General features: G+C 37.0%; 1 protein-coding gene across 2 annotated transcripts; it reads left to right on the forward strand.

The window, feature by feature from the left end:
* The first annotated feature begins 432 nt into the window (after window positions 1-432).
* HMGCR (3-hydroxy-3-methylglutaryl-CoA reductase) lies at window positions 433-21,961 on the forward strand. 2 transcript variants are annotated; one of them, XM_058170752.1, is made up of 20 exons: window positions 433-591; window positions 3,192-3,385; window positions 3,768-3,879; window positions 4,664-4,751; window positions 5,361-5,445; window positions 5,955-6,060; window positions 8,106-8,212; window positions 10,070-10,186; window positions 10,468-10,619; window positions 12,467-12,711; window positions 12,828-12,997; window positions 13,370-13,564; window positions 14,557-14,715; window positions 15,014-15,171; window positions 15,284-15,389; window positions 16,374-16,544; window positions 18,426-18,566; window positions 18,658-18,816; window positions 19,816-19,970; window positions 20,082-21,961. In XM_058170752.1, exons 2-20 carry the CDS (start codon window positions 3,221-3,223, stop codon window positions 20,134-20,136), a joined length of 2,646 nt encoding a protein of 881 aa, XP_058026735.1. In that variant the 5' UTR covers window positions 433-591; window positions 3,192-3,220; the 3' UTR covers window positions 20,137-21,961. The 2 variants fall into 2 exon arrangements, with proteins under 2 accessions (XP_058026735.1, XP_058026736.1); XM_058170753.1 differs by lacking the exon at window positions 433-591 and adding an exon at window positions 739-858.
* Window positions 21,962-22,229: the final 268 nt, after the last annotated feature.

Consider the following 22,229-nt stretch of genomic DNA (forward strand, 5'->3'; position numbering starts at 1 on the left):
TTAGTGGCAGGCATTCAGTCTATATCTAATCTACATCTAATTTATAGTTATCGCTCTAATTTAAAACTGTTTTACAGGAAGAGCGAGGACTTGTTAACCGAACATAAAGGTTCAGAACCGTAGGGGAGGTAGAAAAGCGATTTTGCGCTACAAATCGAAATTCGGAATCCTCTGAGCGCTCTTCTCTCCCGCTGACTAGCGGAAAGCCAATTGGCCCTCAGAAGCCAACATGCAAATAAACCAATGGATGATGGACCACTGAGGAGGCTCGAGGAGATTTTGGCTGTGATTCATTGGTCACTGTTCCCGTGGCGAGATGGCGCGTGCCACCCTCCTGATCTGTCGAGCGCTCTGCCGCTTCCTCGACCGGTTGCTACAGTGACAGAGAGAGTGACGTATCCCTGGCTGGGCGCGGCGAACGCTAGCCATTGGCTGCAAGATGGGCCGATGGCTTCAGCTCGGTGGAGAGCCGGGTGTCCTTGTGTGGCGGGGAGGGCGGCCGCTTCAGTCTGCGGCAAATAGGCGAGGAGGAAAGGAGGCCAGCGCCTTGCCAGCTTCGACTCAACATCCCAGCCGTTTTCTAAGAGACAGGTACCGGTCGTTCCATTGGCTCAAAAGGGTTGTCTTTGGCCTGGTTATCTTGTAGCGCCTAGGTTTACGGGCGACGTCACCATAATTTTGGGATGAAGAGAGCAATTCCAATCAGGCGCGCTCCGGCCAGACTTGCGCGACTGGAGGGGACTTTCTAGGCTGGGTCGGTCTTTCGCTTCCTGCCTGAGGAAAGGCGTACCGGAGCTCGGAGAGCCAGCTGCCTCGGCCCTCTTCGTTGAGCGAAGGGGGAGCCTCCGTGCAACTATGGTAGGATTAGGGAGGAACCGACGGCGATCCCTTTGGGTAGCCGGGCCGAAGGGGACGCCGTTCATTCATCTCTCGCGGCTCTGTGGGCGCCGGTAGCTCTCCACCCAGGGCCTGAGAGCGCTCCCTGGGGTGGCTCCTCGAGTCCTGACACGGTCGGAACCGTGTGTCCCAGGTGGACATTTCTCCCCGCAGATCTCCTCCGCCTTGGAGTGATGCACACCGCGGCCTCCTTGAGACTTGGTCCATCCAGGACGGCCTGTTCCGGCTTCTTACATGCCCTCCCTCCCCAAAGGAGTGGTTTTCTTAACCACGGTTTGTCGGACATCAAGAACTAGGATTTGTCGTAGATTTTATATTTTCGGCCTAAAAAGAAGCTGATGGATAAAAGTCAAAATAGAAGAAAAGAGCATAAGCGGAAATGCTAATTAAATTGTGTGATTAGCAGTGCTGGGCGGTTGGGAAAATAATGGACATTAGACGGCCGGTTAAAAGGCGTGTGTGATGTTTCAAAGCATCAACGTTGTTTATATATAGCAAAGATGCTTTATGGATGTGGCTGATGGTGGCCGATAGGAATGCTACTAAAGTAGCCTTGCTGAAGTCTATCAGACGTTTGCTTTTTACCTCCCCTTTTTTAACATCTAAAATATCTTGTAATGGCTGTGAAGGTTGCTAGATTTTCTTAGAAACTGCATGACTGTACTGTGGAATGGCTCATTTGCAGCAAGTGACCCACAGACCTTGGAAAATAAGGCCTGGTTATTGTTGGGATGGGAAGCCGCAAGGAATGCCAGAGATATAGACTAGACTGAGAAAGTAAAACAAAAAATCTTGAAAGAAAACATTGGTAAATTACTTCTATATTGTTTTCAATAAAATGGCAAGGTTTGTGTCTATGTAGTTAACAGATGCCTAGCTCAACTTGAGGATATTTTAACCTTTTTCAGATTAGAATGACATCCTAGTAGTGTAATTATATAAGTTAATAAAGCTAATAAATGCAATATAACCGTAACTCAGAACAAATTAGTTTCAGTTCCAGTCAAAGGTTTGTTTGAGGCTAAATTAATCTCATCTCCATTTTTTTCAAAATTCTTATTTGTTAGTTAATTGTTCCTTATAATATTTACAATCAATTCATCCAGTTACAAGAAAAACACTTTTCTGTTTACAGCCTTTTTTCACTCCATACCCAAACCATATTTTTATTGTTATTGGCAGAAATATTGTAGGTAGAAAGTAGGTAAGCCACATTCTTCGCTGCAGTATCTTGTAATGATACTAACCTCATTTACAAAATCTTGACATTTTTGTGTGGGAGACGATACTGAATATTTTGCAGCATATGAAAGGCCCTAAAATAAATAATCAACTGAGACTTATTGGTTCATGCATTTTTTCATTTGATTACAATAGTATGGTTAAAGTCCCTGGTGCCAGATTCACAATACATAAAATAATTACATTTTCTTCCACTAGGAATAAGAATCTTTTACTCTGATTTTGTTAGTACTTGAATGTTGTTTGGCTATGCATTGTAGTATGTTTATTAGATTTGTGTGCTGCACATTTCATCTACAGGTGATTGGCTAGCTTACAAACATATACAGTATATCAAACATTGATGATGGTGTCCTGCGGATTTCAATATTTTTATTACATGTACATATTGTACATTCATGTTTAGTGTTCTGGATAAAAAAGTATACTTGCTATGCTGTCTCATATAGTTTTGTAAAAAAACTATCCAGGTCCCTAGCAGATCGTACTTGGCAGTCTTTGCATGAATGCTGAGGTCTCCCAGATGTCATGCAGGCATAAAGCAAATTAGCAAACCAGAGAAGGATCGAACGTTTGAATAATTGGAGGTTTAATTTAACCTGACAAGATCTGGGGTAGTAAAGTATCTGTGCGATCATGTTGCAAATAGGGTGAGATGTATGATACCAAATTCAAGCAGGCAAGAAAAGGTAGTATTCCTTTTAAAGGAAACTGTCTGGTTCTAAGGTTAAAAGTCATGTATGAAACATAAAATATGATTCAAGTTCTAGTTACCAATGATTCAGATGTACTACCAATCAATTGTAAGGGGCAGGTGGATTCCATTAGATTTAACTGAAAGTTGTTTAGAGTTTATGAAGAACTGAACTGGCATATAGGCTGTATGCATTTTTGTTCTTGCTGCCTGTTATCATATTGCTTTGAATATTGATCAGTTATCAGCCAAATTTGAGTAGAACTTAAATATATATATATTTTTACCTATATAATTGATACAATTTTTTAACCTATATAATTGATACAACTAATAAGAATTTTTTTATTGGATTTAGCCCTAGATTGTGTGCAAATACTTTTGAAAATGCTGTCAGGACTCTTCCGAATGCATGGCCTTTTTGTGGCCTCTCACCCATGGGAAGTTATTGTGGGAACTGTAACTCTTACCATCTGTATGATGTCTATGAAGATGTTCACTGGCAATGATAAGATCTGTGGCTGGAATTATGAATGCCCTAAATTTGAAGAGGTAAAGACTTAAAAGTTATTTTAAAAATTACTTCATTATTTTAATTATCATACTTGAAACAAATTAGATTTGAATGAAATTTAAAATTGGGAGATCTAAAGACAAGATTGAGAAGTCGGTGAAATATCCTAGGTAGTGTCTATATGACTGATTGAAGTAAAGCTTGAATTAAGAGAATCTTTAATATTAGCAGTTGATTAAAAGCAATATAACTAATTTTTGGAGATGTGTGCCTAGGTTACCATTTTAATAAAATTATAAGGATGTTCATTTTTCTGAAATGTTGTTACATATGTGAAACATTGATAAAATACTTAACAGATTTTAATAATGTAGTGTTCTTTTTCATTCTGAGAGCAAACAAAATGTTTTCCTTTCACAGGATGTTTTGAGCAGCGATATCATAATATTGACAATCACACGATGTATTGCAATCCTTTACATATACTTCCAGTTTCAAAATTTGAAGCAACTTGGCTCAAAATATATTTTGGGTAAGATACTTTTTTTTAAAGATGGTAATCAGAACAAAGCAAGCATGTGTATGAAACAGGTATGACTATATCTTAATCAAATTGGTTATAATATACACAAAATGTTTTAGATTTATATCCTGGACATGCTGTAAAACAAAAAATTGGTGTTGCTTGGATTCATATCATATTTTATACATTTATGGAATGAGATAGATTATGTTTTGCATAGATGCTCAATCTGAATCTAGCTTTGATAAATCTTTAATAAAGCTGTGGTTTATATATTTTGCAAAGACTAAGGTGAAATAACGGAGATAAAGGGAGACATGTTCTTTTGAAAAACTATTGGCCTTGTAAAGAAGCAAACAATAAGCATTTGAATTCTCAGAACTGTATACTAGCAATTCTAATTTGTCCATTGCTCAGAACTGTACTAGTTAAAAATGAGCCTGTAGAAGATGACTGTTCTCCCTAAATTGTACTGATACAATTATATATATATGACCTGCTGTAATCAGTCATCTGCAAATGATAGAAGAATGTTATGGACAAATTTCAAGGGCTGTATCACTGTTTGGTAAACTGAAGAAAAATAGTACAGTAATAAAATACTCTTCATATTAAAATATTTCAGATTAACTGTATAGCAGTATATATAAACAAAACAGTGTAACAGGTTCATGATAGCATCTTATGTAAATAAACTTGCATCAGAGTAAAGATTTGGATTAATGTATTTAAAGAAGTACTGCTTGTACTGCTCTGTTTACTGCTTATTACATAGATTATATATCTTTTGCAGGTATTGCTGGGCTGTTCACAATCTTCTCGAGCTTTGTCTTCAGTACAGTGGTGATTCATTTCCTTGATAAAGAATTGACAGGCTTGAAGTATGTATTATTAATTATATGTATGCAAATTTGTTTCAATTTAACAAGAGCTGCCTAATTCTGAAACTTGGCATCAGAGTAATTTTATTTCAGATCATAGAAGGATAATTGTATGTGTATACCTAATTGACTCATGCAATGCTTATAATATGACTCCTCCCTTTTATGAAATAACATAATTTGAAGGAGATGAGACACAAAGTCGTGTTATTTCTTCACTTTTAAATGGTCAAAAGTTAAATCCACAAAATCCTATTGCAAGCTACGCACAAATTCAAATTCAGTGAATACTGAAAGCAGTGTTTCCATTTTTCTAAATAAATAGGAGGGTTCCCTTGGTGCCCCCTGAATTTCATTTTGTTGTTGTTTAATCTATAATTATTCTAATTATTTATGCTATTTGGCCTTGCTTGTGACTTCAGTTTCCCATTACTGCCCTAAATGCAGCAATGTTGAATAAATGTATTCAGTAAAAAATCTCTGAAGATTAGTTTGTTTTGCAATAAATTATTTAGCCATCTTATTGAAGTATTTATCAAGATGTATGTCTTCAGTTTTTACGTGTTTATGTAATATGTAACTTGACAGTGTGCTTTTTACCCTTTTCAGTGAAGCACTGCCATTCTTCTTGCTTCTGATTGACCTCTCCAGAGCTAGTGCATTAGCTAAATTTGCACTAAGTTCCAACTCTCAGGTCAGTCAAATTCTCAGCTTCATTGAAAAAAGTATTTATAATATCTTACACTGTAATACTTAGAACTCTTTAACATTTAAAGTAAAAAAATTCCTATATAATTGCCTAGATTAATTTAAGTATATTTTGTTTTAAGAAATGGTTTAATGCTTAAGAGATCTACGACTTCTGTAAGAGAAGCTCACTTGAGATACTACCTTGATATTTAGGAAAATAGAAACAAGCTCTAGATTCATCTCAGTATGGCTGCTAAATAGAGAGATACTGTATACAAATAGTAATCTAAGAAAATGCTAGTTTTGCTTATGAGTTGAATTTTTTTTACAATTTTAGCATGATAAATAGATTGTAATAATAGTGCAGATTGTATAATGATGATGAGAGTAAGGTGCACAAGAAAAGAAACTGCAAAAATTACCTACTTAATTTTGCACAAACTGGTTTGGATCTGCCCATTGCTTTATAGCTCAGACTATAGCTGAGTTATATTTTTAATGTATTACATGTAGGATGAAGTAAGAGAGAATATTTCGCGTGGAATGGCAATCCTGGGCCCTACATTTACACTTGATGCCCTTGTTGAGTGTCTTGTTATTGGTGTTGGCACAATGTCTGGTAAGCTGAGAATTTTTAGAAATGCAGAATTTTAATTTTCAAGGTTAAAAATATTTGCCCAGTAAATCTGTATTCAATTGTATTTTTCCCCACTGGAGACATTATGTTCAGTAAATCAGACCATAGTTTGGGCAGGGTGCTTTCCTCTTTGGGTTCCATAAGATTTTTTTTTTTCAGAAAGAGTATTAAAATTCTATTCCTGTCTTATGTAGAGTATGAAGAAGTTAACTTTTTGCACTCCCTTCTCTCATCAATGACATACAGTTCTTTTTTCTTAGTACAGGTAGTCCTTAATTTACGACCACAATTGAGCCTCAAATTTACATTGTTAAGCTAGAAAATTGTTCTGAGTTTTGCCCCATTTTACAACCTTTCTTTCCACAGTTATTAAGTGAATCAGTGTAGTTGTTAAGTTAGTAACACTGTTGTTAAGTGAATCTGGCTTCCCCATCGACTTTGCTTGTCAGAAGATCACAATATGTGATCACGTGATCCTGGGACATTGCAACTATCACAAATACATGCCAGTTGCTGATTGTCTGAATTTTGACCACATGACCACAAGGATGCTACAATGGCTGTAAATGTGAAAAATGATCATAAGTCACTTTTTCCACTGCCATTGTAACATTGAACAGTCGCTAAATGAAAGGCAAGGACTACCTGTATTTTGCCCTTACTAAACAAATTCCTGGCTTTCTATAATAGTTCACACAATCACAAGGAAAACAGTTAAAATCTTAAGGAGAACCATTTAACAGCTCTGAGTTCCGTAGTTCTAGAAATAAAAGTGTAACAGTGACATAATTGATGCTCTATTACATATTTTGTAATATGATCATTTCCCAAGTGACGTGGTGGCTCAGTGGCTTAGGCGCTGAGCTTGTTGATCGACAGGTTGGCAAATCCCTAGTGCTGCATAATGGGATGAGCTCCCGTTACTTGTCCCAGCTTCTGCCAAGCTAGCTGTTCAAAAGCACGTAAAAAATGCAAGTAGAAAAATAGGGACCACCTTTGGTGGGAAGGTAACAGTGTTCCATGCACCTTTGGTATTTAGTCATGCCAGCCACATGACCATGGAGTCGTCTTCAGACAGCGCTGGCTCTTCGGCTTTGAAACGGAGATGAGCAACGCCCTCTAGAGTCAGGAACGACGAGCACATGTGCGAGGGGAACCTTTACCTTTTAATGCGGTTATTTACTGAAGTATGCACGATAATGTTGAATGAATCAATTTAATTAGTAGATAATGTTGAAAGTATTCATTCAACATAGAAAATATTTCTTTTATAATTAATTTTAATATGCTTTGAAAGCTTTGTTTAAATGTAACTGTACTTAAATAATAAGGCTTAGGTTAATTTTTCATGGAATACAGATTTTATGAAAAATGAAAAAGAGCCAAATCTTCTTGCCTTGACTTGTGTTTTTTTGAGGCAAGTCATCAATTGCAAGTCTGAGCTTATGAGTTGTAGCATCTTTTCTTGGATTCTGCGGTCTTTATCTGACCGGAAGGGCCCTTCTCTATTTTTAACTTACTTTGAATTACATGTAACTGTTCTGAGGTTCCCCAATTTTGAACCAGCCTTGATAGTGTCGGAGATTGGTCGGTGGTACAGAGAAGCAAGTTCTATAACCAGAAGCCTGATAAAAGTTTGTTCTCATATTATAATTGGCTTCTGAAACCCTGCTTTTCCTCTCCCCATAATAACTGTTAAGCTTGTAAATACAGGTAACAGATCATTTTCTGTAATGGCCCTCTCTGATCTTTTAAATGATGTACTTTTTTTGGTCCCTAAACTAATAGAGCACCAAATAAATATGATGTGATTATTGATGTTCAGTAAGTGTTGTGATAGTAAAGATGAGCTATTCTTTGATTCCAGTAGGTAAATAAATAATGGCAGGATTAAATCTTAGTTGATTCTGTTATATGATTACATTGTATATCAAGTTATTGTATGTTCATATTGGTGCAGATTTCCAGATAATGTTTTTCATGGTAACATGAATCTGATTTTAATTGTTTAATGGTCTCTTTAACAGGAGTAAGACAGCTTGAAATCATGTGTTGTTTTGGCTGTATGTCTGTTCTCGCCAACTATTTTGTCTTCATGACCTTCTTTCCGGCCTGTGTGTCACTGGTATTAGAGGTAAGAAAGCAGTAGCAGTACAATAATCTTTTGAACATATCTAAATTGTTGTGGTTCAAGACAAATGAAAAATTGCAGTTTGGAATGGACTGATAATACAAATCTATTGAGTCTCAGAGATACTGTAATATACATTTATTATGAGAATAAGAAAACCCATTATGCATGAAAACATGGTTCTCATAAATGAAAACAAGCGCCCTCTTATTTCCAGAATAGAAGGAAAAAATAGCAGTAAGTGTTCTCATGGACCTATTAATTAGTGATATGGAAACAGAAGGAGAGAAAGGGAAAAAAATAAGGACATCACTCAATAATTCTATAATATGTAATTCCGTTAGCTGTACAAGTCTTCCTTTTGAATTATCCATATACTTCACTTTTCTGTAACCGCAAAGAAATCTTATTCTGAAAAGGCATTCCTGTCAGAATTCTATGAAATCAAAAAATGTACCCTTGTTTAAGAAAATAGATATGAAGCTTTGCATAATGATAACTTTAATTCAGTATTTAATAATCAAAAGGGGGAATGAGTATAACTGTATTGCACTCTGTTTCTTTTACTGTTGATCATTTTAAAAATGCTTTGGTTCCAAGGTATTTTAAGAAATAAAAAGACTTCGGGAAATATTTTCTGAGCAATTTTAAGTCAGTAAAAGCTGTACATAGAAGAATTACTTTTCACTTGTGCAGTTCAGTTTCTAATCAGTTTTATGATTCTAAAAGATTTCATGTTGGGATATTTCCCACGGTGCCTATTAAAGTTAGGCTGATTGTGTAACAATGCAATGAACTCAGAATGTTTTGCATAACTCCTGCCTTATTGTCAATATATCTTGATGATAAAATATTAAAATAATATCTATGGGCATTTGTAAATTTAGTTGGCGTTATTATTATAATTTTATATTGCAGTTGTTAGATTACCATATTTTTTAGAGTATAAGACACACCAGAGTATAAGACACATCTTAGTTTTTGGAGAGGAAAATAAGAAAAAAGCTGATTGGCGGGTGGATCGGCCTCCCGGAATACCCCTAATCAGCTGTTCCCAGGAGTGAATTTTAGCAACAGGTTCCTTGGTTGTGAGCTCTGCGCCTTGCTTTTTTTTTCAGCCTCTGAAACCTCAGGGTTTTTTTTCTGCTTCTGAAACTCAGTTTCAGAAAAAAAAGTTTTTTTGAAAGACTCCGAAACAGAGCTTCAGAAAAAAAGCTTTGTTTCAGAAGTCATAGGCACCATTGTATAAGATTAATAATTTAATAACTCATAGCAGCACTAAAACCTGTGAGCAGAACTAGATAAGAATGTCAGAATTATGAGCAACCCATGTTCAGTTAAGAATTCTGAAGCATGAAAAACTGGTTGTTGTGTTTTCCATCCTCCTCCTTTTCTGTGTCATATTTTTTTAAAATTGTAACTCTGAAGGAACATTTTCCTTTTTACTAATCTATAAGATAATCAGAGAACTTTAACTACTATCAATAGTTTGCATTCTGAATATTAAATATATGTGAAAACACAACAACCAGTTTTTCATGCTTCAAAATTCTTAACTGAACATGGGTTGCTCATAATTCTGACATTCTTATCTAGTTTTGCTCACAGGTTGTAATGCTGCTATGAATTATTAAATTATTAATCTTATACAATGGTGTCTATGACTTTGGTTACTTTTTTCCTCTCTATTAATATGTGAGGAGGATACTTCTGTTTTTGAATTTATCGTATAGCTTTATTAATATATAAATTGATATTCAATGTAGTGTTATGCAACTACTGAAATAGTGGTATGAAAACTCATTCTTACAGAAGACAGAATAGAAAATGTACTGGATAACCTTTTCCATTCTTCCTCAGCTTTCACGGGAGAGTCGTGAAGGCCATCCAATATGGCAGCTTAGTCACTTTGCACGTGTTCTGGAAGAAGAAGAAAACAAACCAAATCCTGTAACACAGAGGGTCAAAATGATTATGGTTAGTGTTTGTTTTCTTATACCTATAATTGTGAGATAAATTGAATATTTTAATTTCTTTGAAGAAGTTGAATTTTGACAATGTATGCAAAGATAAAAACAAACAAAGGAATATGTAGGTTACCTTTCAATAAGTAAAACTTTTATAGGAATAATAATATATCGAATGCAAGTATTGTGCAGTTATTTTAATGATATATTTAATACTTAAGTACTGATCACTGATCGAGTCACACTCCTAGTTGAACTGACCAGTTTAACCACTCACTTTTTAAATTTAAGTCTCTAGGTTTGGTTCTTGTTCATGCTCACAGTCGCTGGATAGCAGAACCCTCTGCTCAGAACAGCACAACGGAAATATCTATGGGCCTGGATGAAAATACTCCAAAGCGAATAGAGCCTAATGTTTCTTTGTGGCAATTTTATCTTTCTAGGTATGTTTAATCGTAACATTTTTATCATTATTCAGTAGCATCTGTCAGGAAGTTCGGATTATTTCAAGTTAACTAAATTATACTGTATAAATGACCAATGTATCTAATAACTTAAATAGATAAAATTTAATTCTCTTTCTTATATAGTTGAAATGAGATTAATAAAATAGCATACACAAGGTTGCTTAACAATTATCCTGGAATGTTTTATATCTGATTAGCGTACTTGTGATTAACATTGACACCTGATTCCCCATGGTAAGATTTCTTGTCAAAGAACTGACAGAATGTGTTCTGTGAGAAGCAATGTGAATCTTTGATATTATCCTAAATGTGATGATAATAATAGGGTATTATATCTTTCCCAAGCCAGTATGAATAATAATTCTCCATTCTAATTGGCCAAATGACTAATACCAGGGTTGTAAAATCATTGATTTGCCAAGTTCTTCCTTCACTTATGGAACTATGCATCTTCTTCTGCTCTAGCCCACAGAGGAGTTCCTTTGTCCATGGGGAACTATCATTTTTCTATGGAGAAGACAAGTCTTGAGGAGAAAAACTATTCTGGCAAGGCAGGATTTTAGGGAAAGGTTCCTTTAAGAGTCTCAAGAACCAATAAATATTAATCAGGAGTGTGGAATACTTTCTGATTTATTTTTATTCTACTTATATATATGCTGACTAGATGGCTTTAGTCAGGGGTCCCCAAACTTGGCAACTTTTAAGGCTTGTGGACTTCAACTTCCAGAATTCTCCAGCCAGCTGTGCTGGGAGTTGAAGTCCACAAGTCATAAAGATGCCAAGTTTTAAGAGGGTTTAGTCATTCACTGTGACAATAGCATGGTAATGTTCCACATGGCCTTATAACTGTTCCAGAATAATAACATTGGGAAATATAGTTCCTTCCCATGTTAATGATACTGACAGCGTAAGAAGATCTGAATGATAACTGCATTGTTTCCTCTGTAACATAATAAATAATTACTGAAGTATAAAACTGAGTCTTCCTTCTAGTAGTGGCTTCTGTAATTTAGGTATTAACTGGTCCTGCATGACCTCTTAATTTACCAGAATTGCAATAGTCCAATAATATATCTAAAATTAGGAGAAAGAGTTTAAAATAGTTAATCTTTAATTAATCCAAACTAAGTAATTCTGAGAATGTAATCAATAAGGGCAGAAATATTCTGGGAGAAAAATGATTAATTATATTGCAGGTAGTACTCTCTTATCACATTGGGATTAGCAACTCTATTGCTAAGGGACACAGTTACTAAGTGAAACTTCATGTGACAGTGATTCTGACATCACTTCCCATTGTTAAGAGAATTGCCATGGGTTGTTAAATGAGACATCGTGTGATAGCGACTTGCAATTTTATTGCTTGATTCTCCCCTTGACTCTGCTTATTGGAAGCCAGTTGCAGAACATCCAAATATCACTCATGTGACTATGGGGACACTACAATGGTTGTAAATGCCAGGTCTGGTCATAAATTTACTTTTTAGCACCATTGTAACTATACCCACCTGTTGTTTCATTGTACATGATGCTTTGCAAGAACAAGAACTCAGAACATCTTTCTATACATCATTATTAAGAACACTATATAGACTTGTTCATGAAGTTACTAAGAGGTGAATTTGACAGAGGTTTTATTTTAAAGGAGGCAAGATGTCTTAAGGCAGTTCCAGGCATAAAAACAACCAAATTACAATAATTGTCATTCAACAATTTCTGTAGGAATTCCACAAATTAACATTGTGTTAGGAAATCATGGCAGGATAGAGAAGAGGAAAGGGAATAGATAAATAGTTCAAGGTGTTTTATTTCATCCTTTTTAGAATGGCCAGTATGGACATTGAACAAACAATTACACTTGGCTTAGCTCTTCTACTTGCTGTCAAGTACATCTTTTTTGAACAAACAGAGATGGAATCCACACTTTCATTGAAGAACCCAATAATATCTCCAATAATGATTCAGAAAAAAGTTCCTGAAAATTGCTGCAGAAAACAGTCTATTCCTTTAAAAAATAATCCCAGTTTAAGAAAAATGGGTGATAGTCAAGTTGCCAAAGATGGAAAAGGTAATGTTTTGCTGATACGCTTGTTCGTTTGCTTTGTTTTTAAAAAAGTTTATATTGAAGTCTTTTGATAATTTTTTTGATAAATTCCTCAGAGTTTAATGTTGACTTTTATGCAGATGAGAGTGTAAAGCCTCTCCAATCAGAATCACCTGCGAAGGCCATATTTGTGGTTGGTGATAGTTCTGCTGAAGCATCCCTCATCAGTAATAGAAAAGAGTCCGGAATAGAATTGCCTATAGAGATGCGGCCACTTGAAGAATGTCTTTGTATACTTCAGAATGCCAAGGTAAAAAAAACAACAACCCAAGACAAATAAAGTAGTTTATTAATATATTAGTGCAAAGAATAGGCTTTTAGATGATGGAACTTCTTTCTTTTGCATCTTATATTGTTTTACAGTAAACCTTAACCTAGAATAACATATAGCTTTTATCCAATCAAAACAAAAGAACATTTAGTAAGATGTACACGTGTGATAAAGCATTTTATTTATTAACAGTATTCAATCATTTTGACATGGTATTCAATTGCCACACCTTCTCTTTTATAGCTTTCAATACAACACACCCTGTATTTCTTTATTTTATGTGAATTCCTTCAGGCAAAGAAGAAGAATGGAATCACAATACATCACAATCAAATATTTTTCTTTCCTCAGATGGGTGCTAAATTCCTCTCTGATTCAGAAATCATTAGTTTAGTCAATGCAAAGCACATTCCTGCTTATAAACTGGAAGCTTTGATGGAAACTCAGGAACGTGGTGTATCCATTCGTAGGCAAATGTTATCTCAGAAGCTTCCTGAGCCTTCATCTCTACAGTATCTTCCTTACAAGAATTATAATTATTCTTTGGTGAGTAGAAAGATAGGCAAATATGCCTTGTTGAAAGATAGATAAAGATGTTCAGTTTTTTAAACTTTTTCATCTGAAGTTGTACTTACCTTGATTGTTGGCAGATGAGGGTTGCAGTTGAACAGAAAGCTAGCTAGTTAATATCAAACATTTGATAGTATGTTTTGCCAACAATGCTAATGCCATTTCATTAGTTTATTGTTTATTGTTGCTTCAGTAGTCCTTGCAAACATAAATGAATACTTCTCTTTTGACTGTTTCTTTTAAGATAACGGTAGTGTATTTCACCTCTTGGTCTCAATTTGTATCTAGGCTATGCTATGAGATTTAAGAAAAATTGACACAGAAACATTTAAAAGAGATGTTGCTGAACTCTGTCTAAATCTCAGAGACAATTGCACAGTGCCTATAACTTGACATATAAATGTTGTCTAAATAGATGCAGGTATAAAATGGCCCATTTGTTGCTGATGATCATATTTATTTCTACTACATGCACTAGGTATTCTAAACCCCAAACACCTATTCCGGTCATATATTTAGTATTTCTTAATACAGGTAGTCCTCAACTTACAACAGTTCGCTTAGTGACCATTCAAAGGTACCAAGGCACTGAAGAAAGTGACATGACCATTTTTCACACTTATGACCATTGCATCATCCCCATGGTCACATGATTTACATTTGGATACTTGACAACTGACTCACATTTATGATGGTTGCATTGTCCAGGGGTCATGTGATCACCTTTGGCCACCTTCTGACAAACAGCGTCAATGGTGAAACCAGATTCACTTAACAACTCTGTGACTAATTTAACAACCGCGGTGATTCACTTAACAAATATTGCAAGAAAATTTGTAAAATGGGGCAAAACTCACTTAAATTTCTCACTTACCGTAGCAACATAAATATTGAGGTCAGTTGTGGTGGTAAGTTGAGAACTGCCTGTATAGCAAACTAAGTTTTAATATTTATTTTACTTTTTTAAGGTGATGGGTGCTTGCTGTGAAAATGTGATTGGATACATGCCAATTCCTGTGGGTGTGGCTGGCCCACTTCTTTTGGACAAGAAAGAGTTTCAGGTTCCAATGGCAACAACTGAAGGATGCCTGGTGGCAAGCACAAACAGAGGATGCAGAGCAATATGTGTAAGTAAAGATGATGTAAGCAGGGCTAATAAGGTTCTATTTAGTGCTGTTACAGTGGGTGGAATCCAGCTTTCCTTGTCCATGGGCATCTCCACACAGAATGTGTTCCAGGGGTGTGGGAGAACTTAAAGTGAAAAGAGTTGGGTGGCCATGAGAAGTGGAAAGGAGAGGAAATTTTGTTCTGTGAGACAGTAGTAGCACAATACTGAATGTAACCGTGTGTAACTCTAAAAAGTGTTTTTGTTTATGGTCAGATGCATCTGCTAGTGACTCATCCTGCTATCATTTTATATCTCAGCTTGGTGGAGGTGCTAGTAGCCGTATTCTAGCAGATGGAATGACACGAGGACCTGTAGTAAGACTACCCACAGCGTGCCAGTCTGCAGAAGTGAAGGCTTGGCTTGAAACACCAGAAGGATTTAAGATAATAAAAGATGCATTTGATAGCACTAGCAGGTTAGCATTTTATGTAATTTAGAAGAGGGGAGAAATTGTGTTTTATATAAACATCTGAAAAAAGTGCATCAAAAAGAAAGTAAGACATGTCAATTTAATATCTTCTCTATAGATTTGCTCGTTTGCAACGGCTTCACATTGCTTTGGCTGGCCGCAATCTTTATATTCGCTTCCAATCTAAGACGGGTGATGCAATGGGTATGAACATGATTTCAAAAGTAAGTTCTAGATTTTAATAAATGCATTTAAGTAAATTTTGCTTTGAGAATATTGTAATTGTAATACTGTAACTTGAGCCAATGGTGTAGTGTAGTGGTTAAGATATTGGCCAAGAAACCAGGAGATTGTGAGTTTTGGTTCTGCCTTAACCATGAAAGCTGTCTGGGTGACTTGACCCTTCGCTCTCAGCCCAGTCTACCTCACTGGGTTATTGTGGGAAAAACAGTAGGAGGAAAAGTGTTGGATATGTTTGCCGCTTTGAGTTATTTGTAAAAATTATAAAGGCAGGATAAAATCAAATAAATAAATCATTGTACAAGTAACCTGACAGAAAAAAGGTAATTATTATTTAGAATTCTCTTTCCCTGTCTCCTCCTATGTACTATTCCAGCAAGAAATATTACAATGAAATCTCAATGTAACATGAATATAACTTCTCCCTAGACTTTGTTTATTAGAAGCTGGCAGGGAACATCACAAATGGTGATTACATGACCACGAGATGTTGTGATACCATTGTAATTGCAATCTGGTTGCAAGCACCTTTAGCTGACAAAGCTTCTTTCTGGACTCAATTTAGGATGGGACCGGGCTGTTTCCTATAATGTTTTGCTTCTTATCCAAAGAGTAGATAGCCTTCCACATAAAACTCACTTTAATCAACCCCTTGCTGCTAGTAGTGAGCACCATGAATTCTAACCACAACCAGACAAATTTTATCCAAGAACCTTGATCGTCAGCAGCCACTGACGAGAGTGGCTTACACACCACTCCATTTCTAACTCTTCACTAACAGCAGTGAAAATGTTACTTCCTTGTCTTTGATGCTACATAATGCCAAGTTACATGAAGTAGTTGAAGTTATAGTTTCCATTGCTTATACTTAATTTTTAAGTTCCTTCATGAAGAAGTCAGCCAGTTCTAAACTGATGGTCTAATGTTTTTGTTTCTCTGTCTCTTTTTCTCTACATCCTTCCAAACAGGGTACTGAGAAAGCACTGACAAGGCTGCAAGAAGAATTTCCTGACCTCCACATTGTAGCTATTAGTGGTAACTACTGTACAGATAAAAAACCAGCTGCCATAAATTGGATAGAGGGGAGAGGGAAATCTGTTGTCTGTGAAGCAGTTATTCCACAAAAAGTTGTTAAAGAAGTGAGTCACGGTTTTTTAGTGAAATGTGAAAATTATTATATTGAATTATTTTCAATTCATCCTTAACTTATTATATCCTCCCCAATTCCAAAGCCATTTATATTTGTAAACATACATGCATACATAAATACAAACATACGCACGTACATACACATACATTATTTGTATGCTGCCCTTCTGAGGATTTAGGGCAACTAACAATGAAGTTCTGCCTAAAATAAAAAGCACCCCTTTCAAAAACAATAAATAAGCCTGTCCAAAATGTAAACAATGTTATCAACCTTAAAAAGATAAAAATATACAAAATCAGGCCTCTGCCAGATTTCAACCTTCTTTCAGAACATACTGTCCTTTTGCAGTAGGTTCTCTTCTGAAATCCAGAAAGGAAGGATTGGACCAGATCTTGTTGGGGAGGGAATTCCAAATTATGAGAGCAACAATAGAAACTGCCTACTTATACAATCTTGTGTAGACAGAACCTGGAGAGAGTTGATCCTGTTTGAAGTTACTAAAAAGACAGATTAAGAGAAAATGATCCCTAATATAACCTGGTTTGGAGCCACATAAAGCCTTAAAGATGATAAACAACACCCTGAATTGCAGCTGGAAACTATCTGTTGAGAAAGCAGGAGCTGTGCCCCCCAAATTGTAAACCACCTCTGAGATCCACAAACACAGAATCATTTTCTGTTGGGATTTGTTCTGATTGTTCCCATCCTATCCAGTGTTTGATAGCATTTCTACTATATTACCTATTGGTCTGAGATGAACATTAGTGTATTAATGATATTAGACCAGGGGTGTCAAACTCAATTTCATTGAAGGCTGCATCAGGGTTGTGTTTGACCTCAGGGCCAGTGTGGGCATGGCCAGTTTGATGTCACTCATGTCAGGGGCACCTTTGGTGGCCCCCAGCACTCTGCCAGCGAAAATGGACTCCCAGACTCTGTTTTCAGCTGCCATGGCCTTCTGTAACCCTTTACCGGGGAAAAAGGAGCTTTCGAGCTCCGTTTTTGTTAGCAGAAGCACCACGGGCCAGTCCATCACTGTTTCCATGGCAGCCCTGTACTCTAGATCTAAGTACCCTGTGGCCCATGGGCCATGGGCCTTGAGCCCATGGGCCTTGAGGACGGGCCTAATGCAGGGCCCTGCATTACACTATGTGGATGGCTGATCTACCCTCATGGTTTCATGTAGATGTCAAATAGAAAGTTGGATGCCACAAAGTAGACGTTTCTCCGTTTCCCCAAAAATAAGACCTAGCATGTTTTTACGCATGTGCCTAATATAAATCCTGCCCCCCACCCCAAATAAGCCCTGCTTATGAGCCTGCGCAACTAGTTGCTCATCCACTCTATCTGGTTGTTTGTGGTGCCGCAGCCACGAGGTGAGGCAAATATCGGGGCATGGGTGGCCTGGCTGCAGGGGCCCTGAGGCAAGCTGGTGCAGGGTGCTTAGGGCAGCTCCAATTCCCTGCCTTTGCGGTTGCACTGACACACTCCACAACCTCCTGCCCCACCACAAGCAAGCAGAAGTGAGTCTCCCATATATGGGGAAAAAATAAGACTCCCCTGAAAATAAGCCCTAGTCCTTATTTTGGCGCCCAAAGGAAAATAAGACCCAGTCTTATTTTCACGGAAACCCGGATAGGAAGACCTCTCCTCCCACCACCACAATCTGGAATAATCCTCTCAGGAAGGAGGAGAACCATTATAAAACGTTGCCTCCTACTCTAGTTTTATAGAGATGATCCAAAATAATACAATGGTTGATATTGTTTAGATTCCCAAGTGTAGCTACTAAGAACTGCATTTGAAAAAAAATTTCTTTCTGAACATAGACTTTTTCCTTGACCAGAATTTTGATGGATTTTTTTCCTAGATACTGAAGTCAACCACAGAAGCTATGATTGAAGTTAATGTCAACAAGAACTTGGTTGGCTCTGCCATGGCTGGCAGCGTAGGTGGCTATAATGCTCATGCAGCTAACATTGTCACCGCCATGTACATAGCGTGTGGACAGGTATAGCCCTTCATTTAACTGTGTGTGATGGATTACGTATTTAAAAACCTTTAAATGCTAATATAACCCCTCAATTTTGCATTGATTTCAGGATGCAGCCCAGAATATCACCAGCTCAAACTGTATTACATTAATGGAATCTACTGGGCTTACCAATGAAGATCTTTATATCAGTTGCACAATGCCCTCAATAGAAATTGGTACTGTGGGTGGAGGAACCAACCTGTTACCCCAGCAAGCTTGTTTGCAGGTATGAAAACTGGACGTTGAACTATAGCTTTCTATTTTGGGAAGTGAATCATTTTTGTGGAAATCGGCTGAGGATTGTGATCAGTGATTGATAGGACCAGCAATCAAAATAAGTATTCTCTGACCAGGAGCGTAATTTGACCTCAAGAAAATATTTCACTGTTAACTCCTTATACTTTTACTCTATCTAGCACTGAACCATATTTAAGTACAGATGTTCCTCTATTAAATGACGACTCTTTCAGCGACTCTTGAAAGTTTTAAGGATGCTGAACGAGGGGTTCAAGCTATCAGCAGCCCTTCAATTATGTGATTGCAATCTGGGTGCTTGGCAACCAGCTTGCTCTTACAATGGTTGCAGCATCCTATGGTCATGTGATTACCATTTGTAAGCTTCCCTTCTGGCTTCCTACAAGCAGTCAACAGGGAAGCTGCCAGGGAACGTCACAGGCTAATCAGCTAAGTCCCCCCCCCCATCTGCTCACTTTCTCTGACCACTCACACACCCTCTCCCCACTTTCCCCAACCTGGCAACAGCTATCCTGAGTCCCTCCACACTTGTGCCACATCTCCCCCACAACTCTGGTACCCTCTCTCACCTGCAGCTACTTTCCTGCATTCTCACCTGCTTGTGAGCCACGTGAGACTTGCAACTACCTGCCAACTTCCCCATAGACTTTGGTTGTTGGAAGCTGCCAGGAAGTTGCAAGGAGGTGCTTGACAACCCACGATCCTTACTGAAATATGGCACCCGGGACTGTAGGGATTAGCATTGCTGTGGTCACAGGTTGTCCCATTTTATGACCAATTAGTGATAGAAATTCTGATCCCAATGACCATCATAAGCTGAGGACTACCTGTACTCACTTCTTGAAAGACCTTGAGCTTGTTACTGTATAAAGTGCCAGGGACTGAGTGATTTTAAATTGAACAGGGACTGAGTGATTTTAAATTGAACATATTCCAACTTGATTATTGTTTGTATTCCTTTTTAATACAGATGCTGGGTGTGCAAGGAGCAAGTGCAGATAACCCTGGAGAAAATGCGCGTCAACTTGCTAAAATTGTATGCGCGACAGTAATGGCAGGAGAACTGTCTCTAATAGCTGCCTTAGCTGAAGGGCACTTGGTTAAGAGCCACATGATCCACAATAGGTAAGAAGGAAAGAGCTACAATCTCATGGTCTTATCCTATTGTCCATCTCCCAATAAAATATAATGTAAAATTTTTGCAATTCTGAATTGGTGTACCTTTTGTTTTGGAAGGTCAAAAATAAATCTGCAAGATCTTCAAGGAACAGGTACCAAAAAAGCTGTTTGAACACTGACAGAAGCTTGAAGCAACTGTGGCACATTGAAAAATGAAGAGAAATGACAGATCTGTGAACTTCCAAAGGAAGATAAATATTCAAACAGTGAATTGTTGGAAAGAATCTTAGGAGAATCATTGAGTGTGTAGTTTGCATCCAGTTTCCTGATTCCTTTTTCCTTTGTCTGCCATAAATGGATGCTTATCTATGGAAAATATTGCAGATGGGTTTTATTTTTTTACATGGACTCTAGTTTGTCTTGAGTCATGCATTTTACAAAATGGGCTCCACGTAATCTACGCAAGCTTTCTAAGAGTGCCAGACAGTTATTTTTTGGAGTTACAATATTCTCATTTGGCATACTAAGAGGAAATACAAGTTGCATAACTTTTCTGTTGTTTTTTTTGACCAATCTGTATGGTTGCTTTGTAATGTTCATCATCATCATGGTTTTGAGGATAACTTGGTATGTTGTGCATATAAATCTGTACCAGCCATCAGAGTAGAACAAGTTACTGTTCCTCCAGGGCAAGAAAATAGCCAAGATCATCCCTCCACAAAGTCAGATAACAAAGGGAAGCCTAAGAATGGCTTTTGGCGTTTTGATTGCAGTTACCCACATCTGATCTAAGAGGGCACTGAACTAAATCAGTTGAGCCACTTTTATGTTTAGAACTCACTTTTGGAGTGTTTCCGTTTATGTTACTCAATATCACAGTTTTGAATATTAGTTTCCATGTTTTTTACAGCAAACGGGCCTTGCTGCAAAGCAAGTGTACCTAGTAGAGGCCATATTTCCAGATTTAAAATCATCACGTTACAAATCTCAGGTGTTTAGGTCAGATCGATGGTCTTGCATCAGCTGCTAGCAAGAGGCATGGTCTCCTGGGCATAGCCTGTAAAACTAAGTGGTAGTTGGTCAACAGCACTGACGTTGCTTGATCATTATCATTATTGGTTAATTTCAGTGGCTCTTCTAAGTGGGAGACTATCCCAGGGAATCGCACACTTGGTAACCTTTAATTAGGATAGTTTAATGGAAATGATTTTTAGCAAGCAGGTAAAACATGTTTACACTAGTTCTCAATCACCATTTTTGGTTTGACTTCCTTGCAGAAATAAGTGTGTTGTGAAATGAAAGTTAATCACTGATATCAGTACTGATATTTTTATTTAAATATTTCCGTTCCTGATGAAACTTTAATTTATTTTTGGGCAAGTTCCAGATTTTATGTTTATTTGTTTAAGAACTACTAACTCCGTGGCTTATGAAAATGATGGAAGACAGGTTATAATGCAGCAAAGGTAGCTGTGACTCAATGAACTGTATTAGAGTGCTATGAAGGAGAAACAACCAAAAGAGGAAGAGCAAGGGTACCGATGCATTTCTCAGCTGTTGCTGGATGCGATGAAGACTCTCTTTTCCACACTAGCTGCAATGACTGAAGGGTTCGATTCTAAAACTACTCATTTTGTGCAAACTCAGTATAAACTCCTTTTGGGGTTTACTATCTAACATCTAATTTGTATTAGGATCACAATTCTAATGCAACTCAACATCTATTACTTGGCTTGGTATGTGCCGTGGCTACTTGTAAATAGCATTATGAATGTCCATTTCCCTACAGTATTGTCCAGTTAACTTTTTTTCTTATTTATGCGAAGTTTGAACTTACTGTTTTATTACTGGACTAGCAATAAATGGTTTATTCAGTGTCAGTTTTGGTGGATGTAACTGATACTTTGTCCTTCAAAAAGAAAACATTTTGTACTATTATAAAATTGTGTATATTTGGTACACATCTTTTTCAGTTTCAGTAAAACAGTGCAAAAGCAGCTTCAATTTGTCTTGTTTTTAATGCATAGTGATCATCTACCACATTTTTCCAGATTTTAAATCACAAACCAACTATAATGTAGTATAATTAGTGGTATGAACCAAACACCATTAAGGTTTGAATCAGTATTGTGCAAAGTTACAAAACCAGGATAAGTATGATGTGTGTCCAGCGATATTTGTGTACTTGAATTGCTTTCCTGTTTGTTTTCTATTTAAAAGTATTTAATCCAATTTTTAAGAATGCTGCTGTAGCATTGTATATTT

This window comes from Ahaetulla prasina, chromosome 2 (genome assembly GCF_028640845.1).
Source record: "Ahaetulla prasina isolate Xishuangbanna chromosome 2, ASM2864084v1, whole genome shotgun sequence".
NCBI classification, from domain to species: Eukaryota; Metazoa; Chordata; class Lepidosauria; order Squamata; family Colubridae; genus Ahaetulla; species Ahaetulla prasina.

Excerpts from the sequence above, each read along its gene's own strand:
- HMGCR (XM_058170752.1), top strand. The coding sequence starts at position 3,221 with ATGCTGTCAGGACTCTTCCGAATGCATGGCCTTTTTGTGGCCTCTCAC. Across the intron at positions 3,386-3,767 it reads AATGCCCTAAATTTGAAGAG|GATGTTTTGAGCAGCGATAT; the intron begins GTAAAGACTTAA and ends TTCCTTTCACAG. Across the intron at positions 19,971-20,081 it reads AGCCACATGATCCACAATAG|GTCAAAAATAAATCTGCAAG; the intron begins GTAAGAAGGAAA and ends TTGTTTTGGAAG.